General features: G+C 45.6%; 1 protein-coding gene across 2 annotated transcripts in view; it reads left to right on the top strand.

Moving 5' to 3' along the window:
• The window catches only part of ELAPOR2 (endosome-lysosome associated apoptosis and autophagy regulator family member 2), a 139788-nt gene that overhangs the window by 60058 nt on the left and 58068 nt on the right, over window positions 1-21662 (top strand). For both annotated transcript variants that reach the window (XM_073328674.2, XM_073328675.2), the window contains exon 2: window positions 4417-4537. In XM_073328674.2, the coding sequence (XP_073184775.2) occupies window positions 4417-4537 (121 nt within the window). The remainder of the gene's footprint in view (window positions 1-4416; window positions 4538-21662) is intronic.

Raw genomic sequence — 21662 nt, 5'->3', positions numbered from 1 at the left:
CTTTTGCCGTGAAGCCTACAAAAAACTTTGCAGTTTGCAGGTGATGCAAGAATTGGGGGAGTGATAAATAATGAAGAGGACAGGTCACTGATTCAGAGCAATTAGGATTGCTTGGTAAACTGGGTGCAAAAGCAAACAATTGTTTTAATATGGCTAAATGTAAAAATATATATCTAGCAACCAAGAATGTAGGCCATACTTACATGATGGGGGACTCTATCCTGGGAAGCAGTGACTCAGAAAAAGATATAGGGGTCATGGTGGATAATCAGCTGAACATGAGCTCCCAATGTGATGCTTTGGCCAAAAGAGCTAATGTAGTACTGGCATGCATAAACAGAGGAATCTCAGGTTATTTTATCTCTATATTTGGCACTGGTGTGACCACTACTGGAATACTGTGTCCACTTCTAGTACCCACAATTCAGGAAGGTTGGTGAAATATTGGAGAGGGTTCAGAGAAGAGCCAAGAGAATGATTAAAGGATTAGAAAACCTACCTTACAGTGGTAGACTGAAGGAACTCAATCTATTTATCTTAACCAAGAGAATCTTAAGGGGTGACTTATTACAGTCTGTAAGTATCTACACAAGGAGCAAATCATTAATAATGGGCTCTTCAATCTAGCAGAGAAAGGCATATGGCTGGAAGTTGAAGCTAGACACATTCAGTCTGGAAATAGGGCATACATTTTAAAAGGTGAGAGTAATTAACTATTGGAACAATTTACCAAGGGTCATTGTGGATTCTCCATCACTGACAATTTTCAAATCAAGTTTGGATGTTTTTTTTTTTTTTTACGAGATCTGCTCAAGGAATTATTTTGGGGCAGTTCTCTGGCCTGTGTTATACAGAAGGTCAGACTAGATAATCACAATCCTCCCTTCTGGCCTTGTGATCTGTCATCTTGGCAATGGTTAGTCTGCTTGTGTATAGAGATCATAGCCTGTCATGCTGACCAATTTGTCTCATTGTTTCTTTGTACTCCCATGTTGTCTGTCTCCATTTGTTGTCTCTTGTCTCATACTTATTAGATTTTAAGCTCTTTGGGCAGGGTCTGTCCTTTATTCTGTGTTTATACAGCACCTAGCTCAGCAGGGCCCTAGTTCATGACTGGGTTCCTACATGCTATGACTATACAAATAATAAATAATAAGTGAATCCATTAAAACAGTAATAATGGGTGAGTTCTATTATCTACCTATGTCATGTCAAGAACGAGTTTTAAAAAGATATTTCTCGACACCTTTATTGTTTGCTTCTTGGAAAAGCTAGTTCTAGAGCACACAAGAGGAGCGATGTAGGAGACTACAGGGCTGCCCAGGTGTTCCTGGGGGCAGAATTGTATGTGCAGATTTTGTATTACAGGTGATTAATGTATGAGCCAGAAAGAACTCAGATTAATTTTTAAATACAATAATGGGTTGTCTTTCACTTGAAAACTGATAAATTCTGTGATAGATGCTTTAGCGAGAGGATGCTTTAGGAAACTAGTTAAGTTTTCGTAAAAAGAAAAGGAGTACTTGTGGCACCTTAGAGACTAACCAATTTATTTGAGCATAAGCTTTCGTGAGCTACAGCTCACTTCACGAAAGCTTATGCTCAAATAAATTGGTTAGTCTCTAAGGTGCCACAAGTACTCCTTTTCTTTTTGCGAATACAGACTAACACGGCTGTTACTCTGAAACCTGTAGTTAAGTTTTATATCCCTACAGGTGACCTTTGTAAGTCCTCCACCAGTCTGGCTCTCCACACATGTGGTGGGGCGGGTCAGGGTGAGGGAAATGCCTTGGCTCCACCTGTCCTAGAAAGCTTTTGCAGAAAAGTTAATGAGGCATCTGGCCCTGTCCCCTTCCACAGGGGTCTCTGCAGGACGGGCAGGGGCTAGCCCATTGATCTCAGGCAACCAGTGACTTTCCACCTGCCTTCAGAATGAGCACTGAAAATCACCTTTCTATGATTTTTAATTCATTTTCTCTACTCGAGAAATTATTTTTGCCACTGCCTAAAGGTGGGCTAACATTGAGACAATGTGACTAAATTATACTAGGAGAAATGTTACAAGACCAACATGTGTTGGCTGCCACCAAACCTGCTCTGTATAATTTTGCTGATCTGATCTGAAGCAAAAAATGAGATCTGAGGATGTGAGACACAATTATCGGGTTGAAATGTCCTCTTCCATTTCTTATTCCAGTCTCAGATATCTAATTCAGACTGTAAATGAATTTTCCATGCATGATATAAGCCATGAGATGGTTTCAATCCATTACCTTTAAGTTATTTATATATTTGGCTTGCTCTACAGGAAGATTTCAATAAGGAGGTGAGGAAGCACTGGCCTATTTTCTTGAAAATAATATGAGAAGGGGAGAAGTGGACATTGAATATATTCCATAGTCTTGAAATTGCAACAAACTGATGTCTCTTGCAGCTCAGGAGATAATAGTGTCTTATTCTCCATTATTATATCATTTAGAAGACAAATATTTTCCTGAAACTATAGTTTCTAATGCATTGTTGATATTTTGTTTAAAACCTCAAGTTGAGTCACAAAGATATTTATTCTAAAGCAAATCAAACTGTTACTTTCAGCTTTGTGTAAAATACTAAAAACTTTAATAACGTTAAATAGAATGGGATTATTGTCCAAAGATTTCAGGAGATTCCCAGTAACAGTAGCAGAGATATTAAACCTCAGTGCTGCTTGTTTTTCTGTAAGTAACCGGGAAGGAAAGTTGCAACTCTTTTCTTTGTGAAACAATTGTGCATCTGGGCACTGAGCTGATCTACATCTGTGCCAGCACGGATCTCCATCCTTAGAGGTCTTTAAGGCCCGCTTGACAAAGCCTTGGCTGGGATGATTTAGTTGGTATTGGTCCTGCTTTGAGCAGGGGATTGGACTAGATGACCTCCTGAGGTCTCTTCTATCCCTAATATTCCATGATTCTATGCCCTGGGAATCTGGGAGCCACAACAAGCCACTTGATCCCTTCCCTTTTCTCCTTCACCAAGTGGAAAATCGGTGCAGTGGAAAATCATGGAAAGCAGTGGTTCAGGATTACCCACAATGCCCTGCCAGTGTGCCTGGAGGAATCACCTTTAGGGCAGCCTGGACTAGTGTGGGTGGTGTGGGCTGGAATTCGTGGAAGCTGAGTGCCATTCCTCCTGCAAGTACCTTTTCTATGCCGTCATTAATCTGATTCCCTGTCACTGATCATAGTCCACAAGATGACAGGTTTCAGAGTAACAGCCGTGTTAGTCTGTATTCGCAAAAAGAAAAAGAGTACTTGTGACACCTTAGAGACTAACCAATTTATTTGAGCATAAGCTTTCGTGAGCTACAGCTCATTTCATTGGATGCATACTGTGGAAACTGCAGAAGACATTATATACATAGAGACCATGAAACAATAGAGTGGGGTGGGAGGAGGTATTGTTTCATGGTCTCTGTGTGTATAATGTCTTCTGCAGTTTCCACAGTATGCATCCGATGAAGTGTGCTGTAGCTCACGAAAGCTTATGCTCAAATAAATTGGTTAGTCTCTAAGGTGCCACAAGTACTCCTAGTCCACAAGATGTGAGTTAAAATGAAATAACCACTAAAAATAAACCTGTCACTTACATGGGTCTACAAGATGTGCCCACACCAAAACAGAGTGATCCTGTGATCTTGTTACTGTGACCCTGATCTTTCCTGACCCTATTGTTTTATTCATTGGGGAAGGGTTTCAAAGGGCTCAGGGGTCAGATTTTCAATTGCTCAGCACCCACGACTGAGGCCTGATTTTCATAAGAGTTCGGCTCTCATTTAGTCACCTATGTAAGGGCCAGATTTCCAAAAGTGCTCCGTAGCCAACTGCTCACATTTTGATACTGCTGGTCAGATTACCAAATAAGCTCAGCAGCGAATGGCCACTTATTTGGGTTCCTAGGCAGGAAATGAGCACTTTTGGAAATCTGGCCCGTAGGGTCATGCCTCAATTAGAATGTAAAGGGAAGATTTTCAAAAATACCTAAAGGATTGAGGAGCATAAGTCACCGACTTTCACTGGGGCTCGTCCTCTTATATCCCTTGTGTGCTTTGCAAATCTCCTTCTAAGTTGTTTGGGGAAAGGAAAGTGGGTGGGATTTTCAATGACTCGGGAGCACAATTTCAATGGGACCTGTGCTTCTGAGTCTCTTATGTGCTTTTGAAAATCCGACCCCAGTATCCTTCTGTTTGCTCCGTACACTGCCTAGCACACTTGTGCATGCAATATGGAAAATAAATGAGAACAGTGTGATGGGAATTATGCATGATATGTTGTAGATTATAACAGAAATGACAAAATACTGGATTCTTGATTAACGATCCTGGTTAAGTGGAGGAGCAAATGTTATGATGAAACTGAGACTCTTTGTAATTATTTGCAGACAGATTACCACTATGAATACACAGAATGTGACAGCAGTGGATCCAGGTGGAGGGTGGCTGTCCCAAATCCGTCAGCGGAGTGCTCTGGATTACCTGACCCCATGAAAGGAAAAGAATGCAGTACGTTTGCACTTTTCATTTTACAGATCTTTATTAGTAATGTTACTGCATTAGCATAAACTATTGGCACTGGTTAATTATCAGTTAGAGACGCAATGTGGGCTATTGGATAGTGCATTGGACTGGGATTCAAGAGATGGGTGGTGTTTCTAGCAGGGTGGATTTGATTTAAAACACTAGTCAGGAAGACTCGATTTAGTCATGGTTTTCCACATAAAAGTGCATTCTTGTTGGTTGTTATAACCTTAATACATATTCTTCACAACTCAGAGATAGATGTAGGTTTCATTTTTAGAAGGTACACACTATACATTTTTAAAGTGATTTATTTTGAAAAATTTTCTGATTTAGTTTTACAGCTAATGAATGATTGTTTGTTTGGTTATTTCATTTACCAAAGGTAATTGAAGCAGATATTTATGAAGTCACTGGGAGGTGGACTATCTCCAATTCAACAGGTTAATCATTAATATTTGGAGGATTTTCTTGCCATGCTGTATTAGGAGGAGAACATCACCAGACATTTAAATTGTTTTATTTAACTAAAACAGCAACGTTAAGTATTCTGGATTTTTTTCTTCAACAGCAAACCTATAATAATTTAACAAAACAAGCATATGTCCCTTGCTTCTCACATTTATCTCCAGACTTCTCCTTATTCAGATTTATTCTGTCCCCAACAATCTTCTATTCATTGAATTTTTTGAAACTTTGCACTTTTAGAGAGAGGTGAGGGATTGATTCTGTGTACACAAATTTGTAGAGGGACAATAGCGTTGAGGTCTGTTATTTCTCACCTCTATATATTATTTATTTATTTTAAAATATTTTTGCTGTTAACAAGCATGTTACCTCTGGAGACACACATCCACAGTTTGAGAACTGCAAAACTAAGCATCTCTGATGGTATCTTCTAGACTGAGCACTGAGTCCCATTGGGTAGATAGAAAGATTAACCTAAATAATCTATACAGAAGCCCCTGGAACCCCATAAGATTGGGTCCCTAATCCATGAACTATTGGAACTCATTTACAAAACTTTTCTTAAACATTACATGAATATATTGTCTCATAATATAGAATTAAAATTTAAAATCCCTATTCCATGATGAGATATCTTTGAGTTATAATGTATCTTAATTAAAACTATCTTTAGATAAGTTTTTTTCCTCAAAAAGCATTTTATCAAAAAAATCCAATATAAAGAAAAAAAATCCAATTTTTTAAATTATTTTTTAAAAATCATTGATTTTTATCCACCCTGATTTCTAGCTCTCCCACTGACCTCATATGTTACCTTGAATAAGTCATTTCCCCCTCTCACTGCTTTTGTTTCCCTTCCCATCCTGTCTTGTTTATTTAAACTGTAGGACAGGGACTGTCTTTTACTATGTGTAACCCACAGGTGAGTAAGTGGTACACTTTCCCCTCTGTGCTGATCTAGAGATTATATGAGTCTGTCACAGCACCACTTAGGCAACCACAGCTCTGTAGCTCATGCTTCTGTGCAGGCTCCTGTTTAATATATTTAGGACTCTTCTCCACTGGATTATCTCCCTTCTGGAGCATTGCTGCTAAGATCACACAGTAACTCAACCAGGTTGGGAACCAGCTGGATATGCCACTTGTTTTCCCCTATATTCCATTACTGAGTACTTCAATCAGTCTCAGCTTTATAGGATCTCAGGATGCCGCTCCGTTCAGTGAGAACAGCTGGTATCGTCCAGTTTTTGTGTTCATTTGCTTTTCTCTGTGGTAGGTCTCCTGTTTTAACTTTGATAAACTTCTGACTGAATTCTGATGGTTAAAGACTTCTTAGATTTGGCACCTCTCAGACTTGCATCCTGTAAGGATAAGGATAGTTAAATTCTGGAATAGTTTTCCAAGGGAGGTTGTGGAATCCCTATCCTGGAAGTTTTAAAGAACAGGTTAGACAAACACCTGTCAGGGAAGGTCTACATTTACTTGGTCCTGCCTGAGTGCAGGGGACTGGACTAGATGACCTCTCGAGGTCCCTTCCAGTCCTACATTTCTATGAGTCTGTAAACAGAATTTCAACACATCTAGAAAAATAATCAATGGCTTTTAGATAGGTATGACCCCTCTCTTCACACCGGTCTAGTGCTATTCTTTCCCAAGGCCTGTCCAAAAAATACTGTAAGTAGGAGAAACTCATGCTTTGTCTTTCTGGACATTCTACAAAGTTAGTGTAACCTACATAGAGGGGAGCTAAGTCAAAATGCTTACCAATTCTGTGCTACAGAACTCCTCTGACTTAAAGTATTTGCAGAGACCTGGAATTCATATCTTCGTGAGAAACTACAGCTGGATTTTCTATAAGAACCTTTTAAATACTAAAAGTGGAAATTATAATGGTGTTCACTTCGTTTTTCTTCTTAGGAATCCAGTACCAGTCTTTATCATAGATAAACTGTTACAGCACAGCAGTTACAATGCAGCCTAGCTAAATTAACATCACTAACTAGCGTTTTTTTAATGTTCCTTTAAAATGAAGAATATAACACAGGGCCTAAGCCCTATTTTTATATATATATATAATATATATATATATATTTTAAATCTCACAAAAATGTGCAGATATTGGGACTTCTGATAATCAGAGATCTTCTGCTATCACATAGGCTCACTCATTTACAACAAGATAAATCATTTAGTTGTATCACATAACCAACTGTTTTAGCATCCACGATATTGAGCACAAACACAACTTTGAATAAGAAAAAACTGACCATTACTATAGCTATTAGGCTGGCATGGTGTCTTTGATTCAATGATGTAATATAACTCACAAAGACATCTGGTCTCCAGTCTGCGATTCCTCCTTTACGGTGTTTTCTCAATCCCAATGAGTTTTGTAAAATTACAGGAAACTGTATTGAGATCCAGCCTACGGATTCAGTCTGGTTATCCAGGGCAGCCCTATCTTCTCTCTGCAGGGCAGGGCTGGATCTGACTGGTGCTCAAATGGCTGACAGTTTTGTACCCCTGAATTGAACTCGCTACTGATTGGCAAGGAGCTTCCAGCTTCTAACTAAGGGGGCATGTGTGTACATTCAGGAACGTCTGCCCTTAATAAACACACAGCTTCAAAACAACTATTGAACACGGTTAATCACTTCCTGCACCCTGCTAGTGTGCTGAAATAGCAACTACTTATTTGCGGCCACTCAAGGCTCCATACTGCCACCTTGTCTGGGAATGTTTCCATATCAACTCAGAGCAAGTAGAAGCAGCGGCTGTAATTACTGCCATGATGTTTTTGGCTCAACAACAGAAAACAGAATGAAACGGGGGTAACATTAGCGTGATTCCACCTGGCATTTTAGCTCCTGCCCTCTGCTGGGCCAGCACACTGACATTTAGGCTCCTTCCTGCCATTTTGTGGAGTCCCTTGCATATCCCTTTGACTGTGTCATACTGCAAGGGCCATAGGACAAGCTTCAGAGGCAAAGTTTAGTAAAGTCCCCGGTCGCAGCTAGCATCCAAAGGCCACTTACAATGAGCTGGGTTTTTTCTTTTAAAAAAAATATGTTGTGCACAAACAATATTAATTGTTTAAGTGACTTAGACAATAGTAAAAAAATTGATTGTGGACCTAATAACAGAGAAGAATTTGATGGAGTGCAGTCCACTGAAGTTGTTGACAAATTGGGCCAAATTCTGTGCTCACTTAACCCCAGAAAGGCTGAAATAACTCCACTGAAGTCAATGGTATGATTCAGTTCTGAGGCCTGCATTCAGTAAGTTGTTTGAGCATGTGCCTCGCTCCATTTAATTAAATGGGTCTTCAGCCCCTCTTTAAAGTTAGGCGCATGATTAAGAATCTTGTTGAATTGTGACCTGAGAGCAGAATTTGGCCTGATCTGTTGTTAGGGTTGCCAACTTTCTAATTGCAGAAGACCGAACACCCTTGCCCTGCCCCCTTTCCTAACCTTTCCCCAAGGTCCCGCCCCTACCCTGCCCCTTGTCCGAGGCCCCAGCCCCGGCTCACTCCATACCCCCTCCCTCCGTCACCTGATGTCTCCCATCCTTGCTCACTTGCTCATTTTCACCGGGCTGGGGCAGGGGGTTGGGGTGAGTGAGGGCTCCAGCTGGGGGTGCAGGCTCTGGTGTGGGGCCGGAGAGGAGGAGTTAAGGGAGCAGCATGGGGCTCAGAGTGCAGGAGGTGGCTCTGGGCTGGGGCAGGGGGTTGGGGTGTGGGAGGGAGTGAGGGCTCCAGCTGGGGGTGCAGCCTCTGGGGTGGGCCTGGGGATGAGGGGTTTAGGGTGGGGGGGGCTCCGGGCTGGGGGCATGAGGGGTTTGCAGTTTGGGAGGGGGTTCCTGGCTGGGGCAAGGGGTTGGGTGTGTGGGAGGAGGTACGGGGTCTGGGCTGCAGGTGCGGGCTCCAGGGTGGGGCCAGAAATGAGTTCAGGGTGAGGGAGGGGGTTGGGGGGTGTGAGGGGGTGAGGGCTCCGACTGGGGGTGCGGCCAATGGGAGCTGCAGAGCCCGTGCTTGGGGTGACGCCTGCGGACGGGCTGCGCACGGAGCCCTCCTGGCCTCCCCTCTGCTTAGGAACCGGAGGAACATGCTGGCTGCTTCCCGGGAGCCATGCAGAGTCGGGTAGGAAGCCTGCCTGCCCCACTGCGGCCAACCGGACTTTTCGTTGGTTTTCTATTCCTGTGGACAAATTGTTTGCATTCTGAAAATTTGCATTGCTGCCAGTCTCAGAGGTTTATCTGAGTTTATTCTCAGGGCACGTCTTCACTAGCAACATTAAAGCGCTGCCGCGGCACCCCACGAGGGGAGTCGCTCCCAGCGCTGGTGCATTGTCTACAGTGGCACTTTACAGCACTGAAACTTGCTCCGCTTGGGGGGGGTGTTTTTTCACACCCCCGAGCGAGACAGTTGCAGCCTTGTAAAGTGCCACTGTAGACAAGCCCTTAGACTGCGCAAATGTTGGTTGAAAAAGAATAGAAAATTGCTTTTAGTAGTTTTAATAGTTTCTCATATTTTTACCCTCTACTACGCAAAAAATTTTATTTAAATATTTAAATTTAAGTTTATTAAATAACGACATAACCAAGTGTTTACTGCATGGTCACTGCTCAGATATAGGAATTACTTCTCACACCTTTTAAAGAGGTTCAGAGTTTAGGTCCCTTGAAGCAAATGTGTGAATCATAAGAAATCAATATACTTTTTTCACCTTTCTCCATTTGACACTTGCTGATTTTGTTTTCTGCTCTCACTGCTGGACCTTGAAATGAACAGGGTAACTTTTTGGCAGCATTGTTGTAGCCGTGTCAGTTCTAGGATATTAGCGAGGAAAGGTGGGTGACGTAATATCTTTTAGTGGTCCAACCTCTGTTGGTGAGAGAGAGAGGCTTTCAGGCTACATAGAGCTCTTCCTTGGGTCTCTCACGATTACCTTGCTTACTTCTTCGAATAAGCACCACCAATGGAATTGGCAAAGCTCTTAGAATAGGGCATATCCACTCACACTCCCTCTCTTGACAGGTTTGGCTCTCCAGCATTAGGCTTTGACTTCACTGGCTTTGTTCCCCCAATATTTTTCATCTTTGATATCACCAGTGCAGCTGGGGGCAGTTCTGTAGAAAAGATGTTAATGACTGCTCCTGTTTAATCATCATGTCTTCTAGAGATGACGTATGTGTGTACATGTACACGTAAATACATGCACACAAGTACACATGCTTTTTGGTATCCATATTTTAAAATGTGCTTCCTGGATTGTAGGAAATTGATATTTTGAGATTATTCACTAAAAATGTCCTGAAGGGACATGCCCTTTCATCCCACCTCCTCTGGAGCTGATCACTTACTCTCTTACCTGCTGGTTCCTGTCTCCACTCATGGTCCCACTGACCTCAGAGGAACTGCTCAGGGAGTAAAGTGCCACTCAGCATGAGTAAAGGTATCAGAATCTGGACCTAAGGATGAGCACAGGCAGCTCCCATTGAAGTCAGTGGGAACTGAAGGTCGCTTAACACATAGGTTTGGCCCCTGACTTGCTAGATTTTTCTCTTAACTGTTGAAAGAGACTAACAGAAATAATTCAGTGGCCCAGTCCTGCAACCCTCACTTGCATGGGAAGTACTTAATGATTCAAGAAATCCCATTTACTTCGAAGGGGCTATTTGTGTAGTGATTACTTTAATAAATACAGGCTGCAGGACTGGGCCGTTGCATTCTCTCTCTCTGTCTTGCCTGTGAGAGGGTTTTATCTGCTTTCTAAGGAAAATTGGTTGCACTAACTAAAAAGGAAGATTTGCTTTCTCAGGCCCTAATTCAGAAAAGCACCATAAGCACGTGCTTAACTCCATCTCTAGCTAGGGCAGCATTCATGCATTTTTTTTTAACTGCAAGCATATGCACTGAGTCCCATTGACTTCATGTGTTGAAATGCTGCCCTGAATAAGGATGCTTTTCTGGACTGGGGTTCAAAGCTGTGTTTACATGGGCCTTTTCCCCCTAACATTCCCTAATATATCTTGACAGGTTTCAGAGTAGCAGCCGTGTTAGTCTGTATTCGCAAAAAGAAAAGGAGGATTTGTGGCACCTTAGAGACTCAAATAAATTTGTTAGTCTCTAAGGTGCCACAAGTCCTCCTTTTCTTTTTGCTAATATATCTTGTTATCTGAGGAGTCACCAGAATGTGCTGTTACACATATTCTTTCAATGTCATATGCAGTGTTTTGTAGCCCTGTTGGTCCTAGGATATTAGAGAGTGGAGATGGGTCTAATAAAAAATATTACCTCACCTATCTTGTCTCTATAATAGTCTTTCAAGTTCTTTTAGTACGTGAGCAGAGTACAGTCTTTGAAGTAATGCTGTATTTGTTGTTTTTGTGATGTAGATTTTTTGCAGCAGCTTCTCCAAAACAGAAAGAGAGTTTACTCTCTGCCTTCATCTCTGCTAGAGTCAATTACTGGGGGTGGTGAAAATTGTTTTCTGGGAGGAATTGGCATTTAGACTAAGATTTCTGAAAGGAGGGTTTGCTCACATGACATTTGTGAACACTTCTGTGGTCTGACTGGTGTAAATAAGTTACACTAAAAACCAACAACCTGTCTCCCAAGTTACTAATTTCTCTTCCAGCATGAAGCCAACCTCAAGGCCCTGACATCTGCTAGTACTCAGAGAAGAGGTGACAATATGTAAATGTGAGTGAGAGACAGGGAGACTATAAGAGGAGGCAGAAGGGAGTGCTAAATAAGTTGGGGGAGCTGTCAATATATTTTATGTAACCCTTCTGCCCATCAGAGTTGACAGCAACAAGGGCCGGGTTCAGTATCTAGGGGTTCCGTTCCAATAACACAATGCAAAACTGGCTCGAGCCCCCACCTAGTGACCTGGGACAAATATATACCACCACCCCCATGCTCCTTAAGAGGAAATACTTCCCCTCTTGCAAGCACAGAGTCTGAGTGTAGCAAAAGCCTTTTAATAACAGAGAGAAACAATGTGGCATTGTGTTGGGGAAACACCACCAACAGGATTCATAACACAAACCATGAGCCAAAACCCACCCCAAGCAAATTGGGCCGTGTCTTTTCCCTTTGGTTCTTGAGTCCAGCAACCCAAAAGTCACCCAAAGTCCCAAAAGTCCAACAACCCAAAAGTCTCTGTCTCTGTCCTTGGTGAGTCCAGAGTTCAAAAGTTCATCTGCAGAGTTTTAATCCCCCCAGCCGGTGTGGAAATGGGGGGAGGGGAGTAAAGGGGCACCTTACATGCTCCGACAACTGACTCCCCCAGCTCTCCATGGGTTTCTGCAGCAGCCTTCACCACCAACTGCTCCTCTTCAGTAGTTGTCCAGCGAGCAGCTCCTCTCTGGGAGCCAGCCCGCAAGCCACTCACCAATATATCTTCAGGCCCCCTACTATTTAACACAGTACTCAGTGATTTCAGCTCTTTAGTGATTTCATCTCATAGTAGGGGAGCCCCAGTGCTGGTACACTATTGACCCAAAGTGAATTCAGTTCTGCAATCTGTAACCAGACTCCTAATGGAATCAAAATTAGCTCTGCTATTATACAGTGGAAAGAAGAGGAGGGGCAGTTAGCACTTAGGGCCCTCAGAAGGGAACCCAGACCACAAAGTACAAATGCCTATTCCCAACCTCTCTCCATTCACTGAGTTTTGGAACCCATGTCCCTTGCCTAGAGAGTGCTACTTAGTTGATGGCGAGTCCCTCCATCATAACAAAAGGCCAAGTACAGTTCCACTGTCCTTGATTCACACAATCAGGATAACAATTTATTCTTCCTGCCCCAATAACAGAGACTGGGGATCCCACAGCAGCCAAAGTGACTATCTAGGTGGGGAAGGTGTGCCTATGCAAATGAGATCAGCCCCTGAAGTTCTTTTCCACAATCCACCACAACTCACCACCAGATGTCAGGGTAGAGCTCATCCTGACTCTGCTTACATTTATAACTTCTCAGGCTAAAAGTGATGTATCACTTCCTTTTCTTAAGAGGAGACGATGTCTATAATATGAAAGACATTCCCTCCCAGATTACACTAGTTTTCAAGGTGATCACAGGCCTGACAGCATCCTTTTAAAATGAAGATTCAATCTAATCACTGATAGCACATCCAATATAACTATTAGAGAAAACGAGCAGGAATTTCTCATACTCTGTTGCAGAAGCCTCACATACATTATTCACATCAGACATTCTGAATCAATAAATGGAGGTTATAGGAAACATTACTAATAAGAAAGCAACAAGTCCTGCTTTCTATTAACTTTTTTGTGATTTTCCCCCCTCTTCCCTCACATTGGTTCTTGTATCTTCTGGTTTGGACCTTTTGTGGTGTGGAGTATCCCAGCTGGACTGCCAGGAAGCCCTACTGTGTTGACCGCTCTAAATAAAATAAAATATCTGCTCTTCACACTATGTTGCCTTGCCCACTCCTCTCCTGGAGGCTTGTGCATTGGCATCTGTACAATCAAACTCAACAACCATTAGGAGCTGAGTGACAACTGCATATTGCTGCCATATGGTTACCTACCACTCCTCTTCTGAGCTGCAGTTTTAGCCTCTGGCCTCACCAGGGTGAGACAACTCAGCAGAGGGTTTGTAGGCAGAGTGGGAAACCACAGACTACTACCTGGAGCTCAGGCAAACGAACTTTGAATGCTATGAGAGTGAACTGGGGCGATCTAAAGAAGTTGGTTGGGCTGATACACTGGTTTTAATGAGAAGAGAATCTCCATTGACTTCAGTGGTGTTACTCTGGGCAATCACTGTTACAATTGTTATCATCTGCTAAAGTGAGAAAAGAATCAGGTTCTGTCTTTAATAGTTGGACTCAAGGTTGAGGGAGCTACCCATGGTCTCCAGTGGAAGGCAGAAATCCACACAGGATCGCAATAGAGAAACACGTACTCAGTCAAGGCACAAACAAGTCATGGCTGGGGAAAAGGGGCTGATGGGAAGTCTTGAAGGGGTAGAAATAGAAAGTCTGAGAGATATGGGGAAAGAGGATAGAAAGGGAATGATGGAGAAAGATTCAGAAGGGCTAGAGGAGATAGAAAAAAGGAGGAGGCCATGAGGGATGGCGGATGACTATAGAGTGAAAAGTTGGAACAGAGGTAAGAGGAGAATGAGATTGGGAGGTGAAAGAAGAGGATGAGAAGGGATAAAAGAAATGACACACACCAGGGTAATGTTAGTAAATTCTGTTTTATTATAATATTTGATGTCCTTAAGATTCAATTTACTAATGTAACCCTGATACAGTGATTGGGAGTCTGGGGTCCTTGGGTAGATGGAGTGGATGGGGCAGAGTAGGAAAGGAGCAAGCAGAATGTTGTATTGAGATAAGTGAGGGAGGATCAAGGGCGCTCATTTTCATGATTCTGTTCCCACAATAAAAATGATTGATCTTGATTTTACCTAAATACATGAAAACATATATATGAAGCTTGTTTTAGATCTGGGATGCTAGAAAGTAGCGATAGCAATATTTACATTGGCATCTCGGAATGATTTACGCTTGGCATTTTCATTAACAAACCTCCATTAACCATAGAAAGTAAAGTAATGTTACATTTCTGTGTGAGTCACTAAAGGCCAAATTCCACTCTGAAATCTACTGATTTCAATGGATGGTGCACAGGAGAGGAATTTGGCCCTAAAAACCTTTTAGTAAGAAGTAACTGTTGCATGCCTGAATCTCTGTTAACTTTCTCCTCGTATAGCCATTTATACCTGTGCAAAGTGAGCACAAAATGCTACCAAAGGGAATTGGTGGTGCTTTGCATCCACTTAGCCTAGATGTATATAATTACTTAAAGGGCAAGGCAGCAGAGAAGGAGGCCCTGGCAATATAGCTTGACACAGTGGGGCAGTGGGAGTTGATATGTAATAATACATACCAGTGCCTTTTATCCCTGAGACTAGCAAGCTCTACAAACTATAACTACCTTTGCTTGGTTTGAATGAATTCTGCTCTCACACTGCTGTAAATCTGAAGTAATTCCAGTAGTTTCAGTGGAACTACTCCAGATTTACACCAGTGTAACTGGTAGCACAATATGACCCATCGTTTCTAATTGCCACTGAAAATATTTTCTTAATTTAAAATACCCATGAATAGGCATGGCGGGAATACAGCTCCTTTAGATACCTTCATGCCTAGTTGTATGTATTAGTAATACTTCCAATAAACTGATGCAAGTGGTCTCTGGATATCTAATTCTTTTGTAAGCTGTTGTGTGTGTGTGTGTGTATATATAGGTATATACCCAGAGTTAATCCTTGAACTATATATGGAAGCTCTCTCTGCTGCCAGTGGCCTTCCATACCAGGGAGAATATGCTCTAAAGCAGGGAGGCCCAAACATTTTCATAGTGTGAACCATGGATAAAATTTTCAAAAGCAACAAATTGACTTTGGAGCTGAATTCCTAGGCACTTGGGGGTGGGGGGGAGAGGCAGATTTTGAAAGGTATTTAGGCACCTAACTCCCATTGTTTTTGGCATCAAAGTCACATTGAAAGTTCACAATTATGTTCCTAAATGCCTGTCACTTTTGAAAATGGGAATTAAGCTCCTAAGCCTCTTGGACACTTCGGAAAATTTTACCCCCATTTTAACAATGAGATTATCTTGTGGACACCTCCTTTCTCTTCACAATCACCCATTCATCGTTACGTAACATTCATCGTTACGTAACATCGCTGTGGCAACTGCCACAATTCACATGAACAAGTAGTAACAGGAAAGGATTGAATGTACATTTAGCTGCATTTTAATGAAATTTTTAGCAGCTGTGAACAAAAAGAGCCAGCACCCTACAGCCAGTTGGTTATCTTTTTGTGGACCACTCGCAGGTGCCTCATGGACCAAGACTTTGGGGACATCTTCTCTACAGAATCCCCAAAGGTTCTGTCAAAACCCACTCACCATCAAAATAATCCCATAACCATAACAGCCGACTTGGAGACAATAGATTTAAAAGGAACTTCTGCAGTTGACATGTGTGCCTTAGATTCAAAATAGGTTGGCTTTTTTTCATTTTCCTTTGTTGTTAACGACTGCAGGCAATGAGACCATAGCTCTGCTCATCACACAGATGCTTCTACAGCAATACGCTTCTCATCCCATTCCTCCCCCCCGCATTGCTGCTCGGTACTGACTGGAATAAACTCAAGTTATGCAGCTGTTCCAATGTCAAAAGTGGTTCACTTTGCCATTAACCACATTCAGCCTCTAATTGAACCTGGCAAGCAGCTGGCCTGCTCAGAGCTAGTTTTGCTTGCAGATGTATGTGTTTTGACAGGAAGCGCAGCCTCCTGTGGAGTAAGGTAATATCTGGCTGATATAAGCTAGCAAATTTCAAAACAAAATTAGAGTGGGTGTAGCAAGGGGCATGGCCTCCCTCTGGGCCTGATGGGAGGAACCACCACCCACCCCCTAGCAAGCCACACCCACCCTGCCCAAAACAGGGGGGTGGGACAGAAAGTATAAAAGGCGGGCCCTACAGCTCAGTTGGGCCAGAGCTGGCAAAGGAGACAGCCGTCTCCTGCTCGCTGCTGGGGCTTGTGCCCAAGGGGGTCCTCTGCAGCACTGAGGACCCGAAGGGACTGTCAGAGCTGTCAACAAGGACGCCAAAGAGCTGCTGGGACTGCTGCTAGCTGTGTACCCCAGGGAGACAGAGGACCCCTACAAACTGAAGGTACCCAGCGAGGGGATCTTAGGAAGTAGCCCAAGGACACCAGACAATAGTCCGGTTGTGTGGCCAGAATACTGGCCAGCGTGTTGTGGAGGGATCCTTGCAGACCCAATAGTGGAGCCCTCCACCACTGTTAGGGCCCTTGGCTGAGACCTGGTGGAGTAGGGTGGGCCCGGGTCCCCCTACCCACTGCTGCCAACCTCACTTCTGGGGTGGCAGCCTCCCCACCTTAAGCCAAGAGGCCTGCATTTGTCTGCCATCTGCCTGAGCCAAGACGGCAGGCCCTAGACTCTTTGGTGCTCCTCCCTGCCTGAGGGCCTGAGCCCCTAGATTGTTTGGTGCTCTGCCCTGCCTAGAGGGTCAGGGCCTGGGTCTCTGATGCTGCTAATTCCCCTTTATGCCGGTCTTTACAGAGACGCAGTAGTGAGGGAGCATGGCCTCCCTCTAGGCCTGACCCGGCAGGGACAGACATGACCCTCTACATGTGGTGGAGAACACAGGTAACCCCTGAGACAAGGGGTCTGCACATGCTCCTAGGCCATTGCCCACCCAAGAGACTACGATGGAATGGACAAGTTTATAAAATGGTGGGTGGAGAGCCAGCTGCAGCAACTGGCAGTCTAGCTCCAACAGCAACAGGTACAGCAACTTGGGGCCCAGGAGCAGCAGTTGATCGGGTAGGTGGGGGCCAAGCAGCAGGAATAGCAGCAACAATGCTTTCAGCAGCTGGCCACCCTGCTTCCCAGCCCCTCTGGCCCTACTCCTGGAGGAGCGACAACCCCAACAACCACCAAGATGCCGGTACACCTTACAAAGATGAGGCGTGAAGATGACCCAGAAGCCTTCCTGAAAGCTTTTGAGCAGGTTGCTTTGGTGGCAGGATGGCCTCAGAACAAATGGACCACACTCTTGGCCCCCTACCTAATGGGGGTGGCCCAGGCTGCTTATTGTGGGCTCCCTAACAATGAGGCCTGCAACTACAGAGCAGTAAAGCCGGCTATCCTTGATGCCCTAGACATCACCTCTGACACCTTTTGGTGCCAATTCCGGGGGGAGACCTACCCGCCAGGGACCTGACCCTGGGTCATGCCACAGGAGCTCAAGGACACCTGCTGGCAGTGGTTCCAACCCAAATGACACTCCACTACTGAAGTAGCCAAGCAGGTGTTCGTAGAGCAGTTCATTCACATTCTCCCGCCCTGAGGGAGAGCCTGGGTCCTTCAAAATCAACCCACCACCTTGAGGGTGGTGGTCGGCCTAATGGAGGATTTTCTGGCCGCAGAGACCCCAGTAGCACCTGTAGCTGCAGCCACAGTGTGGAGCACCCTGGGCTCAGAAAGACCCTCCAGCCCTAAGACAGTGGCCTGGTCAGACTCGAGCCACAATGAGGGACGCAGCAGCAGCTACCTGCCACAACCCGTCCCAATGTCCCGTGGAACACCCGCAGGCCACGGCAAAGGAGGGAAATCCCTGAACCCGATTGTTCGCAGAACCCCAAGTGCTGGGCCAGCCACACTGAGATTGGTCCCTGTTTTGCTTGTGGTCAATTTGGACACCTCCAGCGACAGAGCCCAGTCACAGACTTCTCCTTTGGCCAGGTTTACACTGGAGAGGTCCATGCCCGCTTGTGTCCTACTGCTAAGGTGACTGTCCCCATGGGCCTCGGCAGGAAACAAGTGCATGACCGGGTGGACTCTGGCTGTGGGCAAACCCTAGTGCATCAGTGACTTGCCTTGGCAAGTGAACTTGCACTGAGCCAGATTCAACTCCTTTGTATCCACGGGGACTTGAAGTCATATCTAAGTGCCCTGGTACCGCTAACTGTGGACGGAGTGACCTGAGTAATGACGGCTGGGTTTGCCCCAGAGCTGCCTACCCCATCATTCTCAGATGAGACTGGCCAGAATTCACTCAGGTTCTGCAAACTGCGAGCCTCTGGGACTCACTGGTGCAGATGGCTCTCGAGGGAGACCCCCTTGAGGGCAAGGTTGAGGGGCCCAGGAAGACTAACCCAGGTGACCCCTCAGCCCCACCTGGGGCTTTTGACACCCCAGAAGGATAAAGGTACCCCGGTTGGACGGCGGGGAAGCCCTGCTGGACACGGGAGTCAACTTCAGTAGGGACCAAAGAGAGGACCCCACCCTCAGCTGGGCCTATGAACAGATAGTGTATATCAACAGGATGGCGACGGATCTGCAGTGAGCGGCCCAGTGGCCATGGTTTAAGTTGACAGAGGAGCACCTGTACCGGGTCGACTGAGACCCTCAGACCCATGAGCCTCATTCCCAGCTGGTCGTGTCCTAGTGTCACTGGTGGGCAGTACTGAGATTAGCCCATGACATCACTGCGGCAGGCCATTTGGGACAGGAGAAGACCCTGGCCGGGTCTTGGCCCGGTTCTTTTGGCAGAGCATACACTGGGACGTCAAGGATTACTGTGCTTCCTGCCCAAAGTGCCAACTGGCAGTGCCCTCTGTGGGTACAAAATGCCCCACTGATCCCCTTGCCAGTGGTAGGGATGCCCTTTGACAGGGTTGTGATGGACCAGGTGGGGCCACTCACCAAAAGCGTCACCTCTTCCGCTACATTCTAGTAGCGATGTACTATGCTATCTGCTTTCCAGAGGCCATCTCCCTAAGGAAAGCCACTGAATGGATCATCGCAGCTGAACTCCTGAATATCTTCACCTGGGTGCGTTTACTCTGGGAGACCGTTACGGACCAGGGGACAAACTTCACCTTCCAGCTGCTCTGCAAAGTCTGTGGTCTCCTAGGGATCCAGAAGCTGCAGACATCAATCTGCCACCCCCAGATGGATGGATTGGTTCAACCGGGCCCTTAAAGAAATGCTCTGGAAGTTCCCACCTAAGGACTTGTGCCACTGGGATCAACTGATCCCCCCCCTTACTGCTTGCCATTAGGGAGGGGCCACAAGCCTCCGCTAAATTCTCGTCATTTAAGCTACTGTACGGTCACCAGCTTTGGGGTTTGCTTGACTTAATGCGGGAGACCTGGGAACAAACCCTGTCCCGGACCCAGGGGCTCTTACGGTATGTCCTGCAACTGCAAGGTAACTGTGGTGGCGGAGCGTGAAGAACCCCTGCTCAGGGATACCCCCACGAAAGAGGAGCAAAAGCAGACCAAGCTGCTGCTGGAGGCCTTTTCCAAAACCTTCACAGCCTTAACTGGACAGCACACCATCCAGAGCAACCCAGGGGAAATTGCTCGTGAGGTGACAAGACCTCTCCCGCGTCGAATGCGGGATATGATAGAGCAGGAGGTCTAGGCAATGGCAGATCTAGTGGTAATTGAGAAGTCACAGAGCGAGTGGTGCAGCCCCATAGTGCTGGTCCACAAGCCAGATGGGATCTTCTGGGTCTGCATTGATTTCTGGAGGGTCAACACTATCTCTAAATTCAATGCATATCCAATGCCCTGGATTGACAAGCTACTTGACAGACTCGGAGAGGCCTGCTACATCAACACCTTGAATCTGACCAAGGGCTACTGGTAGATCCCACTGGAACCTGGATTGAAGAAAAAGACAGCCTTTGCTACACTCTGCAGGCTCTACCAGTTTACCAGGATGACCTTCGGCCTTCATGGAGCCCCTACGACCTTCCAGTGTCTGATGGACCATCTGCTGCAGCCCCATGTTGAGTACACCGTGGCCTATCTGAACAATATAGTGATCTACAGTCACCACTGGGAGGACCATCCAGACCAGGTGGCAGCCATCCTGAGGACCCTCCAGGAGGCAGGGCTGACTGCAAACTGTAAGAAGAGCCAGATTGGTTAGCAAGAGACCACCTACCTCGGTTACACCCTCAGGCAAGGTAAGGCATGCCCCCAGGTCAGGAAGGTCCAGGCTATACAGGACCACCCAGCCCCAACCACCAAAAAACAGGTGAGGCAACTATTGGGGTATTATCGCCGATTCATTCCCAGCTACGCCACAAGTGCCGCACCCTTGACTGAGCTACTCACTAAGGACAGCCCGCAATGGGTACGCTGGTCCCCCAACTGTGAAGAGGCCTTTTGGACACTGACGGACCACCTATGCCAAGAACTCGTACTGTAAAGCCCTAACTTCACCCTTGGCTTCGTTGTCCAAATGGGGAGGAACACCCAGTCCTCTATATCATCTGGAGGCTATTCCCCGGGAACATAACTATTTGGTCATTAGGAAAGAAGCCTTAGCGGTTAAGTGGATGGTAGAAGCCCTCCATTATTACCTCCTGGGCGGGTCCTTCGTTGTAGTGACAGACCACGCACCCCTAAAATGGCGACAAACCATTCAGGACACCAATGCAGGACTGATGTGGTGGTACCTTATCCTCCAACCTTTTGCATTTACAGTGCAGCATCGTGCTGGGAGGGAAGACGCAAATACAGATTCTTTGTCATGGCTGAAGGATGCGGACAAGGCCCCCCCTGAGGGTAGAGCCAGGCAAGCCATCCCACCCCTCCAAAAACAGTGGGGCAGGACAGAAAGTATAAAAGACGGGCCCTATAGCTCAGTTGGGCTGGAGCTGGCGAAGGAGACAGCCACCTCCTGCCCACTGCTGGGGCTTGCGCCTGAGGGGGACCTCTGCAGTACCGAGGATCTAAAGGGACTGCCAGAGCTGCCAGTCGACAAGGACACTGAAGAGTTGCTGGGACTGCCGCTAGCTATGTACCCTGGGGAGACGGAGGACCCCCACAAACTGAAGGTACCCAGCGAGAGGATCGTAGGAGTAGCCCCAGGGACACCAGGCAATAATCTGGTTGTATGAGCAGAATACTGGTCAGCATGTTGTAGTGGGATCCCCGCTGACCCAGTAGCAGAGCCTTCCACCATGGTTAGGGCCCTGGGCTGGGACCTGTGGAGTAGGGTGGGCCCAGGTCCCCACACCCTCTGCTGCTGCCCCACCCCTGGG

This window comes from Lepidochelys kempii, chromosome 1 (assembly GCF_965140285.1).
Source record: "Lepidochelys kempii isolate rLepKem1 chromosome 1, rLepKem1.hap1, whole genome shotgun sequence".
Lineage (NCBI taxonomy): Eukaryota > Metazoa > Chordata > Testudines > Cheloniidae > Lepidochelys > Lepidochelys kempii.
This window is presented reverse-complemented; position numbering and strand designations above follow the sequence as displayed.